Source organism: Perca fluviatilis, chromosome 14, assembly GCF_010015445.1.
Source record: "Perca fluviatilis chromosome 14, GENO_Pfluv_1.0, whole genome shotgun sequence".
In the NCBI taxonomy this organism is placed as follows: Eukaryota; Metazoa; Chordata; class Actinopteri; order Perciformes; family Percidae; genus Perca; species Perca fluviatilis.
In genome coordinates, this window is record NC_053125.1 from 31,084,165 (window position 1) to 31,109,258 (window position 25,094).

Consider the following 25,094-nt stretch of genomic DNA (forward strand, 5'->3'; position numbering starts at 1 on the left):
TTTCAAAGCATAGTAATGTGTGTGTTGTGTGTGTGTGTGTGTGTGTGTGTGTGTGTGTGTGTTGGTGTATGTGGTTTAACGGACAACACGCCAGACATTTCACCTGGGCTCCAGGGACCTAAGGGTAATACGGGGACTATGCCAAAGTCCTCATAAATCAAAGAGCGGATTTGCATTCTGTAGTGTCTAAACTACATAAATTCTCTTTTTTCTTGAAAGTCCTCATTTACCACTTGACCTGATTTTGAGTGTATCCCAGTGTATCAGAACGCACGCCACTCGCTGGGTTTTTATTGCAGTTTCATACACATTTCTGATACACACGGTGCATTTTGGGCGGGCTGTCTTGTGATTGGCTGGTTTTCGCGCTGGGCGGGGCCAAAACGGAAGTCGTCTGGAAGCTCCGCCCAGACATGCCCAGATGATGCCCGGAGCACCCGACCTCGCTTGTTTAAAACTTAAATGGACCACACCTGGGAAGCAGCATCTAGACGTCATGGACTTAGTAGAGGATTAAATACATACAGGTAAGATTTATATTCGTAAATATAATTTCCTTTTTGCAAGAAATGACTGTGAAATGCTATAGCCTATATTTACAAGCATGTTAGCTGAGCTAGCTTGATTGGCTATCAACATGTGCTGCTCATTAAGCCTCAGGCTAAAGCTGTGGAGGACAGCAGGTAGAGATGAGGACAGAAGCAACATTGCCAGCAGGTCGGATTTGGTAGTTTTGTTTTTAAAATGAAAGCTAGCTAGGTTAAGTTGAGCTGTGGCTACGGCATGGCTTAACAAGCAGGACGTAGCCACATGCCCTGCTCGTTAAGCCTCGTTTAGCATTTACGTGAAGTGGATGCCTGCAGAGAGGACAGGAGAGGAGGACTAGAAAGCAGCCAGTTGTCAGCTCGTTTTTTTTGGAATTGGAACAAAAAAGAACTAAGAGGATATATTGATATCATCTTTGGTTTTCCTGTTCTGTAAGTACTAAGTTGATTAACAAGTTTATGTAACTGTCTGTCTGTATCCACCTGTAGCTTTTGTAATAGCTGAGGTCTGGACCTGGAAGCCTTAACTTTTAGACACAGACATTGTGTTTATTTTAGAGAATTTAATATTTTCTTAGTAGCCCAACATTATTTTGCATAAATATGAAGTTGCAGTGACACAGGAAGGCTGGAAGATATATCATTAATAGGAGTACTTTCAGGCCATTTAATAAATGTAATGTGTTTATGATGTTCTGTTAGTGTACTAAATCTATAAGATAAAAAAATTGGTACCCATAGTAACCCACCACAATGATCAATATACAAAATATGAGGGGAAACAGACCTGACAGGTATCTGGTGCAGTGTGTAGAGTGTTATTTCAAAGAAAAATGTTAAAAACAGTGTTAGCTGAGGACAGAGGCAGTAGTAACTTGTAGAGGGGAGGGGACTGCCTTTTCTCTTGTAGTTTTACATACTTTTGACCATTATTTGACCAGTCAGGTGCATGTTAATTATTTGAATAATTCTAAAACAGATCTAATGCCAGAAGCATCACAGTGATAACATTTCATGCCCTGGTTCTTTTTAATGTCATTATAATCTGTAATTCATATTGACCAAAGAAACCAAATTTAAAAGTACTTTGAACCCCGAAACACACTATTAATTCCATTACTGTCACATGAAGAAAGAAAAAATGTAGAGAGTATGATATAATTTAAGATTTTATCTTGGGAAAACTAAACACAGCTCCTGTTAGTTAAACATTTTTTTCTTGCTACCTGTCTGTTATTTTTGGATGATAACACTGAGCAACAAGATCTATGAAGCCTACTAGAGATTCGCTCAATTTGGTTTTTGACTAGAGAGATTATGTGGTCAGTGACTTTCTACACCATCAGAAAACAAAATCAGTTGGAGGTAGGATGAAGTTTAATCTGAATGTGGTCTGGAGATTAAAGCAACTGTCATCCTCCCCTGTTATGTAGTACAGACTCCCACCAGCCTGTTACTTTATGAGAAAGATGTTACACTTTTTAATGTATTGTTAAAAGAATCAATACAATATGATACCACCTTCCCAGCACACCATAGCAAATATGATACTGACCGTTACATACTGGTTGAACAAAAACAATAAAGTCATTAAATGCTGTGTTCATTGGAGTATAGTTTTCATAGTCCCCGGTCTACAATATAGTTTTTGTTTTTTTTTCCATTTTACAGGCACTTGATGACGAAATGGCTCCAAAGATTTGTGGTGCCACAAATCCCCCATCCACAATTGATGATACTGAAGAGGTATGTCTTCACAAAAGATAGATTTTTATAAATATCTTGCTCTTATTGTTAATATCTTAGAAAAGTTGTCAGTGAGTTACAAAGCAAGCTTCTCCTCTGTCTGTCAACAGTAGAATGGTTCATTCAGATGCCAAATATCCTCTCTAGTGTACATTCCCAGGACTTTCTCTTTATTGTCCTTTGTCTCTGTTTCATCTTCTACAGCTGACCACTGAGAGCAAGTGCATCCATACAGCCGTCAGCCACCCAAATCAGACCAGTCCAGAGCTCGGCCCTCTCATCAAGGTTGGACAGGTAAATTAAATCTGATGTCCAACTTAGTGAAGTTATTTGTGGTAAAATGTTAACTCTACCAACCTATTTCAACCTATTTCAATGTGTGTGTGTATGTGTTTGTGTGCAGTCGCCTGAGTAGAACATGCCTTATGTGGACAGTGTTGAGTAGAACATGCTTTATGTGGACAATGAAATGGAAGGACATTGTCTGAACATGCTTTTTCAAGCTTCAGTCAGTATATTATCTGAGTGTATGTGTATCAAACGGTGAACCCCACCCAAATATGACTTGGGAGGACCATACTGTTTAGAGGGTCATGTCATCAGACTTTGGTTTTTAAGAACAATTGGACTGCCTGCATTTGATTTATATGTTGGTTTAATTTGAATGATACGTTGTTTAGGTACATCTAGTGGATGAGCACCCACTCAACAGCACTGATGAAAATTCATGACAAGATGTAATTTAAAAAGAATCCTAGCAAATCTAAGAACTATAAAAGGACTACAAAGTCACTCAGTGTAAAAGCTTACAGCCCCTTATTCTAGAAGTGCGATCATTCTAGCAAGTGGGCTGGCAATAGATAAACAACGAAGTAAACAAATGCTGTATTCATCAGAGTATAGTTTTCATAGTCTACAGACTGTAGTCATGTGGCCTATTCAGTAACTAGAGAACCATTTTGGGAGAATACATGTTTTCCACAAAACACTCACAGAAATACAGCCATTATATCTTTTCACAGAATGCTACACAGGGAACATCTTGTCTTCAAGATATTTATGATAATATATATATTATTTTTTTCCATTTTACAGGCCCTTGATGACAAATTGGCTCCAAACATTTGTGGTGCCACAAATCCCCCATCCACAATTGATGATACTGAAGAGGTATGTCTTCACAAAAGATAGATTTTTATAAATATCTTGCTCTTATTGTTAATATCTTAGAAAAGTTGACAGTGAGTTACAAAGCAAGCTTCAGCTTCTCCTCTGTCTGTCAACAGTAGAATGGTTCATTCAGATGCCAAATATCCTCTCTAGTGTACATTCCCAGGACTTTCTCTTTATTGTCCTTTGTCTCTGTTTCATCTTCTACAGCTGACCACTGAGAGCAAGTGCATCCATACAGCCGTCAGCCACCCAAATCAGACCAGTCCAGAGCTCGGCCCTCTCACCAAGGTTGGACAGTTAAATTAAATCTGATGATCAACTTAGTGAAGTTATTTGTGGTAAAATGTTAACTCTACCAACCTATTTCAACATATTTCAATGTGTGCGCGTGTATGTGTTTGTGTGCAGTCGCCTGAGTAGAACATGCCTTATGTGGACAATGTTGAGTAGAACATGCTTTATGTGGACAATGAAATGGAAGGACATTGTCTGAACATGCTTTTCAAGCTTTAGTCAGTATATTATCTGAGTGTATGTGTATCAAACAGTGAACCCCACCCAAATATGACTTGGGAGGACCATACTGTTTAGAGGGTCATGTCATCAGACTTTGGTTTTTAAGAACAATTGGACTGCCTGCATTTGATTTATATGTTGGTTTAATGTGAATGATACGTTGTTTAGGTACATCTAGTGGATGAGCACCCACTCAACAGCACTGATGAAAATTCATGACAAGATGTCATTTAAAAAGAATCCTAGCAAATCTAAGAACTATAAAAGGACTACAAAGTCACTCAGTGTAAAAGCTTACAGCCCCTTATTCTAGAAGTGCGATCATTCTAGCAAGTGGGCTGGCAATAGATAAACCAAGTAAACAAATGCTGTATTCATCAGGTATAGTTTTCATAGTCTACAGACTGTAGTCATGTGGCCTATTCAGTAACTAGAGAACCATTTTGGGAGAATACATGTTTTCCACAAAACACTCACAGAAATACAGCCATTATATCTTTTCACAGAATGCTACACAGGGAACATCTTGTCTTCAAGATATTTATGATAATATATATATTATTTTTTCCATTTTACAGGCCCTTGATGACAAATTGGCTCCAAACATTTGTGGTGCCACAAATCCCCCATCCACAATTGATGATACTGAAGAGGTATGTCTTCACAAAAGATAGATTTTTATAAATATCTTGCTCTTATTGTTAATATCTTAGAAAAGTTGACAGTGAGTTACAAAGCAAGCTTCAGCTCTCCTCTGTCTGTCAACAGTAGAATGGTTCATTCAGATGCCAAATATCCTCTCTAGTGTACATTCCCAGGACTTTCTCTTTATTGTCCTTTGTCTCTGTTTCATCTTCTACAGCTGACCACTGAGAGCAAGTGCATCCATACAGCCGTCAGCCACCCAAATCAGACCAGTCCAGAGCTCGGCCCTCTACTCCAAGGTTGGACAGTTAAATTAAATCTGATGATCAACTTAGTGAAGTTATTTGTGGTAAAATGTTAACTCTACCAACCTATTTCAACATATTTCAATGTGTGTGCGTGTATGTGTTTGTGTGCAGTCGCCTGAGTAGAACATGCCTTATGTGGACAATGTTGAGTAGAACATGCTTTATGTGGACAATGAAATGGAAGGACATTGTCTGAACATGCTTTTTCAAGCTTTAGTCAGTATATTATCTGAGTGTATGTGTATCAAACAGTGAACCCCACCCAAATATGACTTGGGAGGACCATACTGTTTAGAGGGTTATGTCATCCCGACTTTGGTTTTTAAGAACAATTGGACTGCCTGCATTTGATTTATATGTTGGTTTAATGTGAATGATACGTTGTTTAGGTACATCTAGTGGATGAGCACCCACTCAACAGCACTGATGAAAATTCATGACAAGATGTCATTTAAAAAGAATCCTAGCAAATCTAAGAACTATAAAAGGACTAAAAAGTCACTCAGTGTAAAAGCTTACAGCCCCTTTTTCTAGAAGTGCGATCATTCTAGCAAGTGGGCTGGCAATAGATAAACAACGAAGTAAACAAATGCTGTATTCATCAGAGTATAGTTTTCATAGTCTACAGACTGTAGTCATGTGGCCTATTCAGTAACTAGAGAACCATTTTGGGAGAATACATGTTTTCCACAAAACACTCACAGAAATACAGCCATTATATCTTTTCACAGAATGCTACACAGGGAACATCTTGTCTTCAAGATATTTATGATAATATATATATTATTTTTTCCATTTTACAGGCCCTTGATGACAAATTGGCTCCAAACATTTGTGGTGCCACAAATCCCCCATCCACAATTGATGATACTGAAGAGGTATGTCTTCACAAAAGATAGATTTTTATAAATATCTTGCTCTTATTGTTAATATCTTAGAAAAGTTGTCAGTGAGTTTCAAAGCAATGTTTTCCTCTGTCTTTCTGTCAACAGTAGAATGGTTTCTTTTTTTTATTCAGATGCCAAATATCCTCTCTAGTGTACATTCCCAGGACTTTCTCTTTATTGTCCTTTGTCTCTGTTTCATCTTCTACAGCTGACCACTGAGAGCAAGTGCATCCATACAGCCGTCAGCCACCCAAATCAGACCAGTCCAGAGCTCGGCCCTCTCACCAAGGTTGGACAGTTAAATTAAATCTGATGATCAACTTCGTGAAGTTATTTGTGGTAAAATGTTAACTCTACCAACCTATTTCAACCTATTTCAATGTGTGCGTCGTATGTGTTTGTGTGCAGTCGCCTGTGTAGAACATGCCTTATGTGGACAGTGTTGAGTAGAACATGCTTTATGTGGACAATGAAATGGAAGGACATTGTATGAACATGCTTTTTCAAGCTTCAGTCAGTATATTATCTGAGTGTATGTGTATCAAACGGTGAACCCCACCCAAATATGACTTGGGAGGACCATACTGTTTAGAGGGTCATGTCATCAGACTTTGGTTTTTAAGAACAATTGGACTGCCTGCATTTGATTTATATGTTGGTTTAATTTGAATGATACGTTGTTTAGGTACATCTAGTGGATGAGCACCCACTCAACAGCACTGATGAAAATTCATGACAAGATGTCATTTAAAAAGAATCCTAGCAAATCTAAGAACTATAAAAGGACTAAAAATTCACTCAGTGTAAAGCTTACAGCCCCTTTTTTTAGAAGTGCGATCATTCTAGCAAGTGGGCTGGCAATAGATAAACAACGAAGTAAACAAATGCTGTATTCATCAGAGTATAGTTTTCATAGTCTACAGACTGTAGTCATGTGGCCTGTTCAGTGACTAGAGAACCGTTTTGGGGAGACTACATGTTTTCGACAAAACACTCACAGAAATACAGCCATTATATCTTTTCACAGAATGCTACACAGGGAACATCTTGTCTTCAAGATATTTATGATAATATATATATTATTTTTTCCATTTTACAGGCCCTTGATGACAAATTGGCTCCAAACATTTGTGGTGCCACAAATCCCCCATCCACAATTGATGATACTGAAGAGGTATGTCTTCACAAAGATAGATTTTTATAAATATCTTGCTCTTATTGTTAATATCTTAGAAAAGTTGTCAGTGAGTTTCAAAGCAATGTTTTCCTCTGTCTTTCTGTCAACAGTAGAATGGTTTCTTTTTTTATTCAGATGCCAAATATCCTCTCTAGTGTACATTCCCAGGACTTTCTCTTTATTGTCCTTTGTCTCTGTTTCATCTTCTACAGCTGACCACTGAGAGCAAGTGCATCCATACAGCCGTCAGCCACCCAAATCAGACCAGTCCAGAGCTCGGCCCTCTCACCAAGGTTGGACAGTTAAATTAAATCTGATGTCCAACTTAGTGAAGTTATTTGTGGTAAAATGTTAACTCTACCAACCTATTTCAACCTATTTCAATGTGTGTGTGTATGTGTTTGTGTGCAGTGTCCGGTAGAACATGCCTTATGTGGACAATGTTGAGTAGAACATGCTTTATGTGGACAATGAAATGGAAGGACATTGTCTGAACATGCTTTTTCAAGCTTCAGTCAGTATAATATCTGAGTGTATGTGTATCAAACGGTGAACCGCACCCAAATATGACTTGGGAGGACCAAACTATTTAGAGGGTCATGTCACCAGAGGTGTCGCTTTGGTTTTTAAAGGGGTGATAGAATGCAAAACTGATTTTACCTTGTCATAGTTGAATAATGACAGTTTAGTGGGTAAAACAAGGACATACATAGAACATCTAAATCCCATTGACACCTCTTTTCTCTGCAAATCTCACTATTTGAAACTGCCTCTGAAAACGGCGAATCTCAACGAGCCCCATAGTTGACATAGTCAACTATTGCGGCTCCTCCTCATTTGGCTCTAGTCTCTCTCTTTGTCATGCCCCAACATTTACATAGGCTACACAATTGACCTGAGATCAGTTAGTCTTCTGAATCTAGCGTGCAGATCTCAGAAATTGTATACATTGTTTATATGCTATTTTACCATTAAATTCACTTCTGAGACTTTTTGTACGAGAAATCATGTGTAGAGGTCACATATGGGCCGTTTTACGAGAATTTATGTCTAATTGCAAATTTTGTCCGACTGTGTCGGAGTTCAGAGGCTGGTGCTGCCTGTGTAGCTGCCTCGCCGCCTGGCCTGCCTTCCTTCACACACCTGCTGTGAGATACTTGGAGCTCAGTCACGTCTGGCAGCCCGCAGCACTCCATACCCGTGCAAAGTCACCCCTTTTGGGCTAATGGACTACTGAAACAGTGCTGCTCTGACAGAGCTCCAGGGCCTCCAACTCCCCTCTTCCGGCTAGCTAAATGCCCGGTGTATGTAGTGAAAGCGCGGTCGCGAGCTTGATACGCCAGCAATCTTTACCACAGGTTTCAGTTAATATTTTAATGTGTGTAATTATAATGTGTTGAGTTATTTAAACAAACGCGTTGGGGAAATAAACGCCCGCTTGTCCGTGAGTCTCATTGATAGAGCCTGCGGCTGGATGGAGCTCTATCAATGAGAGCTAGCTAGCCTCCTGCAGAATTCCTCTGGAATTCACAAAAATTCATTAACTTGAAATCTGACACAGTTGTTAGCTTTATAAGACATTTAGTTAGATGTTGTGTAAGTGGCGTGACGAAATTCAAACTGTAAATATACTTGAATTAAGGCGAAAAGGAAACTAACTATCCGTGATTTGTAGCTAGGATTGAAAGGACAGTCACAGCTAACGAAACACCTAGTTAGTCTTCACAAATATTAACTTGAAATCGGACACCGTTGTTAGGTTTATAAGACATTTAGTTAGATGTTGTATAAGTGGCGTGACATGTGTGTAACATGTGGTAAGAGATTGCTGGTGTAACAAGCTCGCTGACCGTGCTCTCACTCTCACACAACGGGCCATTTAGCTAGCAGGAAGAGAGGAGCTGCAGGCCCTGGAGCTCTGTCAGGGCAGCGGTGTTGGTAGTCCCTGCTGTGGGCTGCCAGCCGTGACCGAGCTCCAAGCACTCATAGCAGGCCGGGGTCTGTGAAGGAAGGCAGGCCGGGGTCTGTGAAGGAAGGCAGGCCGGGGTCTGTGAAGGAAGGCAGGCCGGGGTCTGTGAAGGAAGGCAGGCCGGGGTCTGTGAAGGAAGGCAGGCCGGGGTCTGTGAAGGAAGGCAGGCCGGGGTCTGTGAAGGAAGGCAGGCTGGGCGGCGAGGCAGCACCGGCGGGCGGCGAGGCAGCACCAGCGGCTGAACTCCGACACACAGTCTTACCAAATTTGCAATTAGCCATCAAAAACGGCCCATATTTGAGCTTTATATAGTTAATTTCTCGCTTAAAAAAGAAGTGAATTTAATAACTAAATATCCCGATAAACAATGTATAACTTTGCAATGAGACCTGCTGTCTAGTCTCCCATGTGTTTCTATGTAGTTTGCTCAAACCAATCAGCGCGTAGCTCATTCTGAATATTCATTAGCATACCATATTTGGAAGAAAAGCTCTTGTTCCAAATAGAGCCATATTCACAGGGTAGTTAAGGGCCTAATAAAATAGCATTCAGGCAATTTTCAGCCCAACCAATGTTACATACCCCATTAGGAGACCTTAAGGAACAGTGTAAAATACCCTATATCATCATTCTATCACCACCTTAAGAGCACTTGGACTGCCTGAATTTGATCTGTATGTTGGTTTAATGTGAATGGTAAGTTGTTTGGTTACAGGTAATGGATAGGCACCCTATTAGTTATACTGGGCTACAACAAGTCAGCTCCTAGCACTGAGGCTAACTACAAATTCCCCATCTACAATTAAAAAATATGAAGAAGGTATATCTTCATTTAGGATATGCTATAAATAAGCTGCGTATAAATAAGATACGCTATGAATAACCATAAAATACAATGCAATAAAAGGGTAATATGTATGAGGTAAATTAAATGTCACATTGGTATTGGATTTAAAGGGATTAAATATTGATATGTAAATATGTAATATCTTTATGTCCAAACTATGTGGCATAAATAAATACTAAAATAAAAATTTTCGCCAACAGTGTCAAAAACCCTGCCTGCTGTCCACAACAGTATCCTCCTTGGATAAGTGTGTTCATTGTGTGAGACCTGTAACTTCCTTCAAGTGGCTTGGCTATCGATGCACAGGTTAGATATTTAGTGAATTAGTATAGAGTGTAATGTGTTGTGTTTACCACTTAAATAGACCTGCAGTGTTAACATTATATAGGTATAATAGCTCAAAACTACTCAAGTAAAAATAGTTACTTTTTGCGAAAAGTGGCAAGTACAAAACCACAGGCCAATCTATTCCCAAGGTCTTTTTATTTGATGTGGCTATTTCAACCACAGATTTTTCTGTCCAGCTAGTGAGTTTTAGTAATGCCATTTTCCAGATGAGATTGCGTTAAGTAAAGCTGAAGACAGTGGGAGCGAATCTGATAACGGCAACACAGAAGTTACAGCATCAGAGTTTGGAACTGTGGAGCCTGTGGATTTTGACTCTACAACCACAGAGCAAGACCATGACATTGGAGTCTTTGGTATGTTGACTCACTTCATAGTCACTGCTCATAAAATTATTTTTTTCCTGTGACAAAAGTAACTTTTGTTAAATTGTGTGTTCAACAGGATCAGTGTCATTTGTGTCGTCCACAGTAAATGAGAGTGTACATCCCTCTGAAGGTAAGATTCAGATTCAAGAGGTTTATTGTTTTATGCACAGAAAAAACACAGTGGTTTATACCATACAATGGAATTCTTACTTTGCCCAACTCCCTTAACAGAACAGTTCAATAATAAGACAAATACACAACACAAATAGAAAAATTAAATAAAGTAAAAGGGTTAGGGTTAGGCAAACTTAAGTTGGAATTAAAAGAAAAGAAACCTGAGTTGAATAAGTTGCTCTGTACCTCAGTTACAGTTAAGGTGGCGATAGTCATTCAGACAAGTCACAGTGTCCTTTGGGAGGGGCACAATGGTGGTGGACTTGTATTAGATGGGGACAGAGTGATGACACAGAGTGGTGCGTCCAGTATGCCCTTGTTGGCCATAGTCCTTCCCTTTCAGCTGGCGTTGAGGGCTTCAAAGTGAGCCGTTTGTTTTCTCTTTGCAGTCTGTGATGTGTTGCAGACCTTGCCACATGCTCCCGGGATCAGGAGTGGTGTAATATCCCTCCAGCTTCAGTCTGTATTGTCTCTTGGCCTGTCTGATTGATCTACGCAGGTCATATCTGGCCTTTTTCCACACTTCAGTTAGGTTTTTCAGGGTTTGTCGTTGGTGTAGGTCTTGCAGCGTTTAGTGGGGATAATTTTCTTAGTGTATTTACAAATGTAGCCAGTTACAGCTGCAGCATATTCCTTTAGGTCCACAGTACAGTCTCCTCTCAGAGCAGGAGTTTTTAAACACACCTACCATGCCTCTACTGGTAAAGCAGACCTGAAGCACTAGTTCAGATCCTTCATTCCATACTTTAATAGTTTTACTTACTGGGGAGCTTGTTTGAGGAGTTGCCTGTAGGCTGGGTAGAGGAACACTGAGATGTGGTCTGATAGTCCAAAGTATGGCCGAGGCACAGCCTTGTAGGTGTTCTTCACATTGCTGTACACTTGGTATTCTTCTCCCTCGAAGGAAAGCTCGTGTTGATGGTACTTTGGTAGGACGCTCCCTGAGGTTGCAGTAGTTAAAGTCACCAGCCACGATGAAGGACAGCATCTGGGTGTGCAGTCTCCAGCTTGCTGATGAGGTCCTGTAGCATCCCCATCGCGGTCACGTGATCAGCCCGTAAACAGCAAGCAGAGGCACAACGCTGAACTTGCTTGGTAGATAAAAGGATCTATACTTTAGCATTACAAGTTCAATGTCCGATGAACCGTGCTTTTCAACAACCTGCACATTCCCACACCATCTGTTGTTAATGTACACACACCGCCTCCCCTGGTCTTCTTCGAGGCCTCTGTGCGGTCTTCGTGGTGGATGGAGTGTGTGTGGAGCAGGAGAACCGAGTTTGGGGTGCTGTCAGAGAACCAGATCTCAGTGATAATAAGAGCACAACATTCTCTTATCTCACGCTGAGTTGTAGTCCTAGTTCTTAGCTTGTCCATCTTATTTGTCAAGAGAACGGACATTAGCCAGCATTGTCCTGTAGCTCAGCCTAGCATGTAGCCCACCTCTCTTGCCTCGTCCCCATTGTGGGCGCATCGGTGTTGCTGTGTCCTACTGGCAGGAGTTGGCTTGGTCCAGGCAGAGAAAGTCAAAGTTCAAGAGGCAGTGTTGTAAGCTTGTGTTGAACATTGCAAACAAAGTTCTTCCCTGCTGTATCTTACTGTTGCACACACAAGCTGTGTGTAAGATGCAAAATAACAAAATAAACAAAGTCAGTGTCAGGAGAGCGAAGCAAACACCAAGTCGACTGTGGGCACCATGTTGAATTGTGAAGCACCTTAATGTGCTTTGAATAAGACACATCCTTTTTAGGCCAGGTATGAAAGGAAGAAAAAGATAAATAAAAACTCATTTTTCAACACATTTTAAAAAGAATAAAATGAAGTATAGGAATAAAACCGAAGACCAAAAAATGACTGCAGTGTATTCTACACATGCCACAAAACTGCAACATCCACAGTTGGATTCCATCCAAGGATATTTATGCATGTCTCTGTGATGTTTCCTTTCTCTGAAGTTTTCAACTATCAAAATGCAAGAGTAATCTTAAAGAAAGGGATATAAATAAATAGCCCTAAATGTTACTGTACTGCATTTGTAAAAAACATCTTGTCTGCAAGGGAGCATATACACTTAAGTAATGATCAGGAAATGTATATTGAATTTGAGATAAAAGTAAAGTTACCTCCTTCTCTTCAAATGTTCTCTTGATTGCCCATGAGTATGTTCTATTAACTCTCTTTTTGGCCAGTTGGTTAAAAGACAAAAAATGAATTGGTCTGAATGACCAATTCAGAATTGTTTAAAAGTAGTATTAGGCTGATTGTTACGTACTTTATGTGTTATGTTTCCATATCAAGCCTAAACTTTCAGACCAAGTTCCTACACTATTTAGCTAACTCTATGAAATCAGATTTAATCAGACCTTAAACCCCATAGTCTTTGTTTCATTTAAAATAAGGTGTGTTGAAGTACAATGCCAAAATAACTTAAGAAATTTTACTAATTGTAGTATTATTAACTGTACTTAAATTAATTCATATATCAAAAGGTTTAGCCACTTAAACAGATGAACAGCAAAGACATTCTAAAAATGTTTTAATGCTGATGACTTTAATACACTCCATATTGTCCACACTATAATGTGACCAATCAACTGATACCCAAAGTGAATTATTTAGAAAAGTAAACTGCAATTTCTTGTCAACTGTGGCACTAACTGAACTCATGTTTTGATGGCTTCAACTGTCACATTTTGTTTGTGATATATCTTTTTCTTGTTTGCCTATCTTCCAGGGAATTATGCTGATAAAGAACATGGATCCAGAAGAGTGGCAAAGAAAATGTGGTCTAAGGCTGAGGTTGCTGCTGTAATGCGACACTTCAAAGATCATATAAAGGGGGAAACTGGCCACCAAAACTGAATGAAGTCACCGCTAACTGGTGGAAGATCCAGTGTTGGCACAAAGAACATGCAAAATATAAGGGACTTTGTTAGAAATAGAGGAATAATTGCAAAGAGGCAGTCACAAAAATAAAAGATTTAAATACACTGACAGTTGTAGTGGTGTTTCTGTTAGTTTTAAAAGTGTGGCTCTTGTTGTACAAGTTATCTGCCTGTTATAGGTTGTAATAATGCCATTTTAAAGGTTAAGTACAAAAATATAAGGTTGAATTATACAAAGAGGCCATCATAACAACAAACTGTAAACCAGCACTTATTTTTTTTTACATGTTATTAATTTATTTTTGTTATGAGCAAACATGGGTCTTTTGAAGTTGAGTAAGAATGAGATTTGAGCAAAAAAGCTAAAATCAGTTATTGTCATGACACTTGTGTTGTGTGACAATCTATTGTTAAGCTGTTACAGGCTCCTATCTGGCTGTTAGTCAGTGTCACCAACTAACAATGGTGATATTTGAGTTGTACAATGAAATAATAATTAAGTCCCATTAACGCTTGGTGGTGTCAGGTTAATGTGTATTTATGTTAATGAGCCCAAGTTATTTAAGTGACGTCATTGTCCCTTTAAAGTCCCAATAATGTTTGTTTGGACCTTATAAGTCACATAAGGAGGACTGTCTCTATAAACCACAATAGTTTTAGGGTGGTGTGTATCAAGCTCTGAAGGGTGTATCTGAAGTCTAAAGTGACCTGAATTTTTTTCAGATTTTTTTGAGTGTTTTAATCTAACTCCCATAGCTCTAGGACCTCAGGAAAGGGTAGTCCATCTAAACCACCACCGGGCCTGTTTGGAGAAAAAGTCCAGCTAAACCACATAAACCCGTATGTGTGTGTGTGTGTGTGTGTGTGTGTGTGTGTGTGTGTGTGTGTGTGTGTGTGTGTGTGTGTGTGTGTGTGTGTGTGTGTGTGTGTGTGTGTGTGTGTGTGTGTGTGTGTGTGTGTGTGTGTGTGTGTGTGTGTGTGTGTGTGTCTGTTGTTGCCATCCGCCTTAACAATGTTATTAATATTATTGTTGCACCCGCCGCGGTGTAGGCTATGCCTGTTGTCAGTCACTTTAGTTGAATTGTCTGAGTTTGGTCTCTGTTGTGTTTTCTGCTGCAGAGTGTTTCTGAAATGAATTAACTGTTGGTTTGGACAATCTGTGGTGTGTTGACATGTTAATGCAGCTTATTTTGTTTGCTAAACACAGTAAAGTTACTGTCATATACATTTTAATAAAAAAATACATAAATGAAAAACCGAGCCAACCGAGTGAACTGTGAGCTGAACTGAGCATGTGTAAAGAAAGAGAAGGTGCTGTGCTGCCACCTGCTGGCTGGCTGACTCAACTGATCTGATGCTTTCTAATTCCCACTCACACAAAAGGACATTGAGGTTCAGTGTTGCTGAAGCATTTCATTAGTTATTAAGTAATTTCAACAGTTCTGATGCTAAACAAAGTTGAAGTTGGATGGTTACCCCCTCTACATGAGACAGTGAGTTCCCTGAGCAGCTCCTTCAGCAGCAGACTGCTGCACCCTCAGTGCTACCACAGGTCCTTCATTCCAGCATCAGACTCTTTAATGCAACATCATAATGTAGCACTGCTAGCTGTCTCAGCAATATGAGCCATCTCTGGACAATATTCTGCACTATGCATAATTATTTATTTATCACTCTTTGTTAACCTCCAACTCTGCAATATGTCATATCTATTCACCAGCACCTTACTCATCTGTATATCTGTGTATATATACTCTGTTTATATAAAGTTGTTTATTGTGTAAATGTCTGTATTTTATTACTATTACTATTATAACTGATTCTATTTTCTTGTTCATATACTTATATTATACTTATGTACTTTGTCTTTTAGCTGAGGACAGGGCAGTCATTTTATATTGTAAACATGCCAAATTCATATTTTTGCATATCCAGGAAGGAATTAAATAGATTCTATGTAGGGTTACATATCAGAACTGTTGAGAGAGATACATTGAGTGCAGAGTCTTTTGAGCAGACCTACATTAGGTCAATGCGGTGGAATATCAGAGAGAACTTGCTTTGACGCATGTCCTGGGTGCCAATAATCAATGTCCATACAATCCATACATTTCGGTGCTGTGAACTGTGATTTATTTAACCTGACAAGCCAGGGTCTGGGAACACACCATTGGCAGGGCTCAATGCGAGGGGCGGGATAAACGGTTGTCTTTCAAATTCCCTCTGAACGCAATAGGATAGCGCTACAACCAACCAGAGCAACGCTAGTAGATGAATTAAACTTTTACGACATTGTGAGACGTAATCCGGCTGAGAAACGGCACTTTTCAGAGGTGGAGACTGAAACCCTGATATCTCAGGTTCATTTGCACTAACGTGTGTACTTTTTGGCAGCCTGAAAACTGGTATTACAGGCTGAAGAAAGAAAGCGGAATGGAAAGAGATCACTGATGCAGTCAACAGTGTTGCCGTAGTAAATCGGACTCCAGCTGAAGTTTATTTAATTTATACATGCTTGACATATGTATTCTAGTCCTAATTATAGGCTTCTATTGCAATCTCTTAGTCCTACATGTAGGTGTACTTATATTTCAATAAACACACGGTAGCGGTCCAGAGTTTATGCAGTGTCTTTTATTTTACTCGTGTTTTTTTTTTCATGAGTCAGAACGAGGCAACAGCTGAGGGAGAGTGCGCGAGTGCTAACTCCATCACTACATTTATGGCACCGTGTCTTACTGCGCGATGTTGTGCAGAACCCCACAGGCTAAAACAGTGTTGCAGACCGGTGCATAGAGGTCTTCTAAAAGAGCCAGATCTGCCATTGCTGATAAGTGATCAACTGATGACTTCTCCTTCTCCTGTTAAATTGATTATATGCTGCACCGCAAGTCCACACTGACTCCAAAACTTGCGTACACGAGTTCAGACCAGACGAGATTTTTTCGCAGCCTACGCTCACGTTCAAATTGATAAATGCCGAGCTTTGCGTAGGAATCGGCGTACGCCCGTCCTATGCCTGTTTTAGGTCGTACGCACGTTTCATAAATGAGGGCCAATGTTATTGCAAATTACATTTGCTGCCGCTAGGGTCGTCTAGATTTCTAGGCTACCATTTATTGTGAACTGATCTGAAGCCTTCTGTTTTTCAGTTGTTTCCATTAAACTCCAATAAGAATACATGCCAACATGATAACACCTAGGGTAACATGCTAACATGTACCCTGACACAATTCACATGCCGAAAACCTCAGCCAAAGGCACCTATGTACCTTTGGCTGAGTACCTTCATGCCTTTTCATGCCAATGCTCCACCTGGTGACCACATAAAAAAAACTGCTGATTAATTAACATTACCAATGTGGTATATAACCAAAACAAAGTTGCATAATGGCTCCAACACATACATACATACATACATACATACATACATACATACATACATACATACATACATTGATTGTAAGGTCATTGAATGATTCAGTGTGTGGCCCTGTTTGTCTTCATTAAGGATGTATTAATTCAACTGGAATCAGGATCACAAAATGTCACCTATTCAATGAAGTTGCCTGCCTGGCTCGTTTGCAAAAATGTTTATAAGCCTTCTGGTTTCCTCCATGATCTGTGGCCCTTGAATCTGTGCAGAAATTGTTTCTCCCGCTGGCCCAGAGACTTTACATTGTTGTGACAATGTCACAGGTTTTTAAATCGAATTTCTCGTCTTGAGAGAAGTTTTTCAAATATAAAAAAATTCTAAATAGAGTCATAACCAACCTTGTTAGCAGTTGGAGGTGTCCTCGCAGCAGTTTTACAGACTTTTACAATGCTGGTCTATGGGGCAAATCCTTTTTTGGATAGGGGATTTTTCATTGCAATACCGCGAGTGGCCACTGGAAGAAAATGGCTGCCATGTTGGCCACTGTTCCTGGGAGGCTGCTCTCGACATAAAGACACCATGATGAAAGTGAAGATACAGTCCGAGCACAACATGAAGTGTTCTGGGGCTCGGGGGCAGAGCTGAGGTTGGTCTAGCATTTCTAACCAGCATTTCCTCTGTGTAGGTTGGTGCAGCAGCTGCGTGGTTTCTCCTCAGTCTCTTGTTTATAATCGCAGAGATGAACGTTGACTAAATATTCAGATTGAATCAGATTGTAGTTGCCATTTCCCTGAAGTGACAGACTTCAGACTTTGTCTGTGTATTCAGTGTTTATTGTTATGGACAGATGTGGAGCAGCTGTTGTTGGTTCTGAGGACCCTCCAGGACCTGTATGCCTCCAGCTGGCCTCACCTTGTACCATGAACACCACATGTTACATTAACGCAAATCTGTTGCACATATTCTTATTTTGACTGGACTAAAACACCAAGGCAAATTCCTTCTATGTGCAAACCTGATTGGTTCCTTGATGTGAAGTTTGATCGCGTGCAGCTACACAGTTTCTTTCACCATCTTTTTGACCACATTTCAGTGGTTAGACAGAGACATGCTGTAAGAGTTGAGGTACAAAATCACACCCCCGCCCACCTGTTCACTTCCTCCCATCAACAGGAAGATACAGCTTGCTTCTTTGAAGATCATAAACATAAACATTTACTAATGAATCTCTGACGGATTCTTTGTAAAAGGATAACTTTCACCTAAGGCATCAAAACAATGAACACACACACACAGACACAAGGGTTAAATTGTATTCATTTTTTTAATTTACATTCTGGTGTCCGTTATTTTACATCGTTATTTAGTTTTTCTTCTCTCTTTTTATGGTTCACTTCCATGTTCTAAAACTGAATGTATCTGCTTTGTTGCAACTAAACAGTGCATTTTTATTTTATTTTTTTACACTGTGCAGGAAACCACAACACTGCCAGTCACACAGCCGGTCACACTGCTAGTCACAGAGGAAGGAGGGGGCTTTACTTGATGCGACTATGAAGTGAACAAAGGGTATACATCATTTCACCAACTGTTACAATGGAGGAAACATCTCTACTCTGGCTGCTTTGTAAGTTATCTTTTTATTTTTACAAACATCAGCTGAATGAAATACATGATACAAGAAAATCAATAGTTTGTGTTTTTGTATGTTTGGCTAAATAATGCTCCTAAAATGTAAAATTATTAGAGTATTATTTTGAAAGGTTGTGTAAATTCTTTTGCAGCCATTTTTTTAACGTGGTATTTTAATTTATTTAAACTTTGAATGTCTTATATCACAAACTCAAACCGACCTGAGGTTTATTTCTCTTCAGTTCTAAACTTACTGCTGAGCAGCACAACAAACCAAGGTCAGTACACTTTATTGTCTTGTTTCTAGATAACAAGTTGTCTTTAGAGTACTCGTAGAATGTGTAACAAAGAGGATTAGGGTAACCCCAAAAAACAGTTCTGGGTTTAAAATTATAACTTTAAAGTTGGGACTTATCCCACCCTTCGGATTGAGCCCTGCCAAAGGTGAGTTCTCAGAACCAACATCTTGATGTGGGTCTGGCTTGTCAGGCTAGCCCTAAACCTCTTTCGTAGTCAAACCGTGGCCAGAGCAGTGACCCAGAAATTCCCCCATTTTTACAGTGTGGTATTAGTACTTTTTGATTAAGTTAAGAATCTGAAAACTTCTTACACCGCTGCCAGTTATGAACAACACGCATCCGATTTGTGGCTGTGTTTTAGTTGTTAAAATAGTAAAGTGATGCAATATAGGATCGGGAGTCTTCACAGGGGGATTCTTTTGAACTTTTGACCAGATGCTGTAGCCCTTCCTCTCCCTGCCCGCCTGCTGAACGCCATGCAGCTCCGCCGAAAATAGACCTGGCACGTATTTTTAGCAAAGTGTCACTGGCTGCCATTTTTAGGACCTTCAATGGGTTTCTTGAGTTCAATTGAAAATGTAAAATATCACCAATTAATTTTTAACCTCCACATCCACATCCCTCCAGCCTCTCTGAGTGTAAGTCCCAGCAGCTCTCAGATGTTTAGAGGACAGCATGTCTCTCTGAGCTGTGAGGAGGACGACAGCTCGGCTAGATGGACTCTGAGGAGGAACACAGTCAAAGACAAAGATGAAACCAGAGCGTGTGGGGTAGACTGGGGAAAAACTGTTGGTTCTTCATGTAAAATCAGCTACATCCTCCCATGGGACAGTGGAGCTTACTGGTGTGAGTCCAGAGAGGGAGCAACCAGTAACAGCATCAACATCACTGTCTCTGGTAAGCTTAGACTATTTGTTTCTTCAACATAACTAAAAGTCATCAGACACACCACCACCCCCATGTGGCTGTATTGTTCATTAAACAGCTGCACTAGGTTGCACCAGCTATGTGTAAGTTCAAACGTAGATTAGTTTAAACGCAAGTTGTAACTTAGGTCAGAGTTTACACGCTACTAACACTTTGAGGGTTGCACCAGCTGAAATAGTTCCAACATAGGCATATGTTACAACTTAAATCTTACACCTAGCACTTAGTAGGTATAAAGTCCTGCGTAAGATCAGTTGGCATTGCATTGTTTTGAAAGGTGGGATAACTTGGAGTATGAGGAGTGACCAGCTGTTTTGCGTCAGCAACGTGTTCTCAGGGATAGATTCCAACCCTTGGATATCTATTATGATTTTGATTCACACTAGAGCTGGGTGATATGGAGAAATTTGCATCACTCTACTATAATGCAGTTTATAAATCAAAAAGGAAAAGACAAAAGTTTTGTCATATCAGGATATTATGATATCCAAAATTTAAGACGATATTTAGCCTCATATATCGATATGTATGCAATATCGATATATTGCCCAGCCTTAATACACACTCACACTTATGTTTCCACGAGCGGAGCTACAGAGGATTACTGACCTGCTGGCAGCAGACTTGGGTTAGATAACCTTAATTAACAGATACAATCATAACAGTTTCCCAGTTTAGGCTATCATTATGTGTTTGTTAATGTAATCTGCCCATAACTTTATGGGCTGCCCCATGTTGTAGTTGACACTGTTGTTATGTTGCACTAACATTAGCTGTAGCTTTAGGTTGTATAGTTATCACCTAATCATAATGATTCTTCCTGGTTTATGTACTGGTTGTTTAGTGATTAACGTTACCAACATTAACTATTTTTAGCCGCTAGCTTCTTCGCTGTTGCGGAGCTAATGTTAAGTATTCAAAGACAATTGGCAAGAATGATAACACTGTTAAAATAATATAATAATATTAAAAAACTGCGTCAAGAATAGTGTTTTTCACTGATTGGCCACGGGAAGTGATTTCATTTTTTGTGACAAAATTATGGTTAATGTAGACTTTAAGCCAGTGTAACTATGATGACCCTTAAAGGGGCCCTGCCATAAAAAAACGTTAATTGCATTTTCTTAATATATTTTAGGTCCATATGTGTTTGTGTTATGTTGTGAATGTGAAAATGAACTGCTATCTCCTTTGTCAGCTCTAGCCACTGAAAAGAAATAAGCAGAGAAATCAGGCCAATTACAAAAGCTGGTCAGTCTGACATCATATTGCCTGAGCTCATTACTATTCATTAGCTCAGCCAGTTGGGCTGGGTAAAGGATTCTGACAGCCAGGCTCTAATTGGCTAGCTGTTAGCCAATCAGATTCAAACAGCTTAGCTTGTTGAATATTAATGAGAACTGGCAGAAATCGAGCTGAGTCTTCCTGTAGTCTTTCTATGCCATGCTACAATGGCTTGAAACAAGGTAACCAAGGCATTCTTTCCACAATAAATGTTACAGACTCCATGGTAGAACTTCAGACATTACCACAAAGTAATGAAATACATGTGGCAGGGCACCTTTAAGTCTCCATGGTCCAACCAAACATTGACAAAACTTTAGTATCAAACTAACTAGTGTGAACGTAACGTTTAGTGTGGACTTTACACCCAAATTTAAGATAGAATGGTTACACTTTACTTGAAGGTATCTACATAAGAGTGACATGATACTGTCATGAACGTGTCATAAACATTATAAACAAGTCATGAACGTTTATGACATAACCCTTCTTTAGTAAGTGTCATTCGGTTTTGCCATGACAAGTTATGGTTAGGGTTAGAGTTCCTGTGTCATAACTGTGTCATGACAGTGGCATGTGTGCATGGCCGTGTCATGTCACTCCTATGTAGATACCGTCAAGTAAAGTGTTACCGATAGAACTTATGCACAGCTGGTGCAACAGGCTGCAGCACCTTAAAGTGTAAAGCAGCTTAGTGTGTAAAGTAATCACCAACTGTTATGTCACTGCAGGTTAGTTTCACACTTAACTAACCACGTTGTTCAATTGCATTTGTTCTTACACTATAACTTCACTGTAAACATTGTGGCAAAGTGTGACGACGCATAGTGCAGCAATTGTGTAAAAATGGGATTGTCACTGTAACTAGTGTCAGTAACTTAATACTTAACAGTTAAAACACAGAGAAATTACTGTATGCTGATGATACATATTTCTGGGTCAATTATTTGTAAATTCTACACTATGTTCAAACAAAGCTTCAACTTACAAATAGCTGCTGCCACAGGCTGCAGAAAACTGAACAGTTGGCTAAATGAAAAATGAAGAAAAACTTTAGTTCTTTTGACTTTCGTCTCCATGTTCAGATAAACCAGTGATCCTGCAGAGTCCTGTCCTCCCTGTGAAGGAGGGAGAAGATCTCACTCTGACCTGTATAGCAAAGAACTCCTCCAACCTCCCAGCTGGTTTCTATAAAGATGGCTCCTTCATCAGGACTGAGCCTGCAGGTCACATGACCATCCACCATGTTTCCAGGTCTGACGAAGGCCTGTACAAGTGTCACATCAGCAGTGTTGGAGAGTCTCCACCCTGCTGGGTCTCTGTCACAGGTGAGGAGGTTACCTTTGATTTCAGGAGTTCATTCATCCAGATATTCACCTGACAGCAGATTCTCTCTACAGGGAAACCAAAGACCACAAGCCCTCCTTCGAGCTCTCTGCCGACCCCTTACACAACAACAGCTCTGCCTCCTGACACAATCTCAGACCGCCTCCACCTTCTGTTAAGACTAGTCGTCCACCTGGTGGTGTTCTGTCCGTACTGCATCTCCACTTTCATCATGGTGTCTCTATATAGAGACAGGACTACAGGTAACACTCCATACAATCAATCAATCAATCAATCTCATACCACCACTTTGGTGTTGATGATCAATTATCTACATTTTCTTTCTAACCTGCACTGACTGTAGGAAATGACCTGCCCATCTCCGTGGTGATGACCCCGCCCACCCAGGCTGTGGAAGGATTGGAAGATAACTATGATGTCATCACTGCTGTCACCACGGTACACCACATCTGAACTGATTTGAAAAGAAGCTCAAGTGTTTTGAGTCCTCATAGATCAGAAAAAGGGCGGAACTGAAAGGTTTTGTCTCATTGCACATCTTTGGTCTGGACTTAAGTAGCAGATAGTTGATCAGGTTCTGCTGTAAGTTGTGTTGTTGTTCATGTTTGTTTGGATGCCAAGTTTTCAATCTCTTCAGATCAAATAAATTAAAATGATGAGCGTCTTTTCTCTCTGTGCTTTGTTCCAACGTGATCATAACTTCACTTCTCTCATATCCAACAGCCTGTTTCTTTGTAGCTGACACTTCGACATAGTCATATATAAAGAGGAAGGAGGAGGATTTTACTGCTGTTGACCGCATTTCAGCTGCAGAATGGAGGATGTCTAAAGGCCCTGACACACTAGGCCATCCATGTTGGATTGTGAGATCAGAGTTGTTGTGCGTGCCAGTTGAAGTAGGAATTTCCAGGATCCCTGTCACTAAAAGACTGGAGGTGAAAAACATAAATACACAGAGGACTTGGACACTGTCCAGGTGAGTCAGTTGGACTGTGTGTTGTGTTTCTCACCTTCAGCAGTTACCTGAGGCTCAGGGGTGGTGTTTCTAGATCGACAGTACGTGTATCAACATGTTCAATAGATTCACTTCTAATAAATGAAATTGACTGCACCTGAATCCCTTTTCACATTCTAAATCCAGTGTACCATAGGGCGGCAAAGCATTACCAGATTACTTTTTAAAGATTAGTTTGGAGTGCTAAACAAACGTTATGACAAGTCTTATGCTCCTTACGGTCAGCGTTGTACAGACGGCGCGCATGGTCATAGCAAAACCCTCTGGCCGTTAATACTGATTGCGTTCAAAGGCAGAACGGCTCCAAGAACAGACTTCCTCCTTTCTGTAGCCAATCACTGCAACAGGCCGCGTCCACTTTGTAACAAAGATCTTGTTGACCCTCTGCAGACTCTCAGTCACCCTGGCCACAGTTGGGTAATATCGCTGGATGAAGCATTAAAAAAAACAAGTTTGAATGTGTTCTTCAAATACTCAACATGTTGGACAAAGGTGTCTTTAGCTGAGACCACCGACCCTCCCTCAGATTCAGATCTTAGTCTCTCAGGATCACATCCTTCCCCCAGTCTCTGCTCCTCCTGAACACATTTAAAACTTCAGTATGAGGTATGATATTTTAAACTGCTTTAGCTGTGTTCAAAGAAAGAAAAGTGCAAACCAATGAATGAATAAAAGTAACACAACTTGATACAAATGTAACAAAAATGTATTTATTTTTCTCACAAGATAGACTGAAGACCGAAATACAAAGAGCTTTAAGCGCATTGTTCTGTCAGTTAGTAATTAAAGGTTTCATCATGTTTCTGCTCATGTATTATATAACATAAGTTTTTTTTATTTAACTAGTTCAAGCTCAAGTAATTTATATTAACATTTTCTCATAACACTTTTTGCACACATGTAAATCAACTTTGTAGATAAAAATGCAGTTTAACATCTTATTTTCTGATGGACTTGTCCTCCATTATTAGTTGCATCAGATGCTTTTATAAATATTGATATTCACAATGTAATCAACTCCTCAGTTTAAACCTTTCAAGGTTATTCAATTTTAAATCATAAGCCGGTAATATATTTTAAGCAGAGACCATGAACCATTCAAATGGCTTAGCAGAAAACAAATATACAGAATGAACACCACATGAAATGTAAAGTAAACTCGATCAAACACACAGATAACATATTAAAGACCTCTACACCTGATTATAAGATATTTGGTGGCTGCTCGGTCTGCTGATATATTTACTGTTTGCAGTGATATGGTCAGTGCTCCATCAGTGCTGAGTACATTATTATTACATTTAATATGTTTAAAGGGGCCATAGGTAGGATTGCGAAGATCCAGGATTTAGACAAAACATTTTTCAAACACCTTCTCAGTCCCTCCCCCCTTTCCGCTAAAGCCTAAAATTTTCTCCTAAGCCCCTCCCCCTCAAGGGAGAATGAAAAAAACATTTTGACGTGTAGTTTGGCTGTACTTTCAGTCAAAAGGAGGCCCTTCAAATCCAGCTACATGTTCAATTTGCAATGCCGATTTGTCTCGTGGTAGCACGGACCCTAAACAATACACAACATTGCTGCTGTTAAAAGATTTTGGTATGGAACAGCCGAAAGAATATGAGTTGTGCA

At 39.8% G+C, this 25,094-nt stretch overlaps 2 protein-coding genes across 3 annotated transcripts in view; both read left to right on the plus strand.

Annotated features, from left to right (window-relative positions):
- LOC120572830 (Fc receptor-like protein 5) overlaps positions 1–23,114 on the plus strand; it is a 45,279-nt gene extending 22,165 nt beyond the window's left edge. For both annotated transcript variants that reach the window (XM_039822303.1, XM_039822302.1), the window contains exons 2-7: positions 18,436–18,588; positions 18,836–18,871; positions 19,520–19,789; positions 22,189–22,431; positions 22,504–22,692; positions 22,794–23,114. In XM_039822303.1, the coding sequence (XP_039678237.1) occupies positions 18,558–18,588; positions 18,836–18,871; positions 19,520–19,789; positions 22,189–22,431; positions 22,504–22,692; positions 22,794–22,903 (879 nt within the window). In that variant the 5' untranslated portion in view covers positions 18,436–18,557 and the 3' untranslated portion in view covers positions 22,904–23,114. The remainder of the gene's footprint in view (positions 1–18,435; positions 18,589–18,835; positions 18,872–19,519; positions 19,790–22,188; positions 22,432–22,503; positions 22,693–22,793) is intronic.
- LOC120572605 lies at positions 671–13,562 on the plus strand. Its single transcript, XM_039821927.1, has 9 exons — positions 671–717; positions 2,217–2,291; positions 2,496–2,585; positions 3,387–3,461; positions 3,672–3,752; positions 10,014–10,119; positions 10,368–10,514; positions 10,603–10,656; positions 13,435–13,562. The coding sequence occupies exons 2-9, from the start codon at positions 2,232–2,234 to the stop codon at positions 13,560–13,562; spliced, it is 741 nt and encodes a 246-aa protein (XP_039677861.1). The 5' UTR covers positions 671–717; positions 2,217–2,231.
- Positions 23,115–25,094: the final 1,980 nt, after the last annotated feature.

What these genes read in the sequence shown, in the direction of transcription:
- LOC120572605 (XM_039821927.1), top strand. Translation starts at nt 2,232, where the DNA reads ATGGCTCCAAAGATTTGTGGTGCCACAAATCCCCCATCCACAATTGAT. An exon ending in AGCTCGGCCCTCTCACCAAG is followed by an intron (nt 3,753 to 10,013) that starts GTTGGACAGTTA and finishes TTTCGCCAACAG; the next exon opens with TGTCAAAAACCCTGCCTGCT. An exon ending in GCTTGGCTATCGATGCACAG is followed by an intron (nt 10,120 to 10,367) that starts GTTAGATATTTA and finishes GCCATTTTCCAG; the next exon opens with ATGAGATTGCGTTAAGTAAA.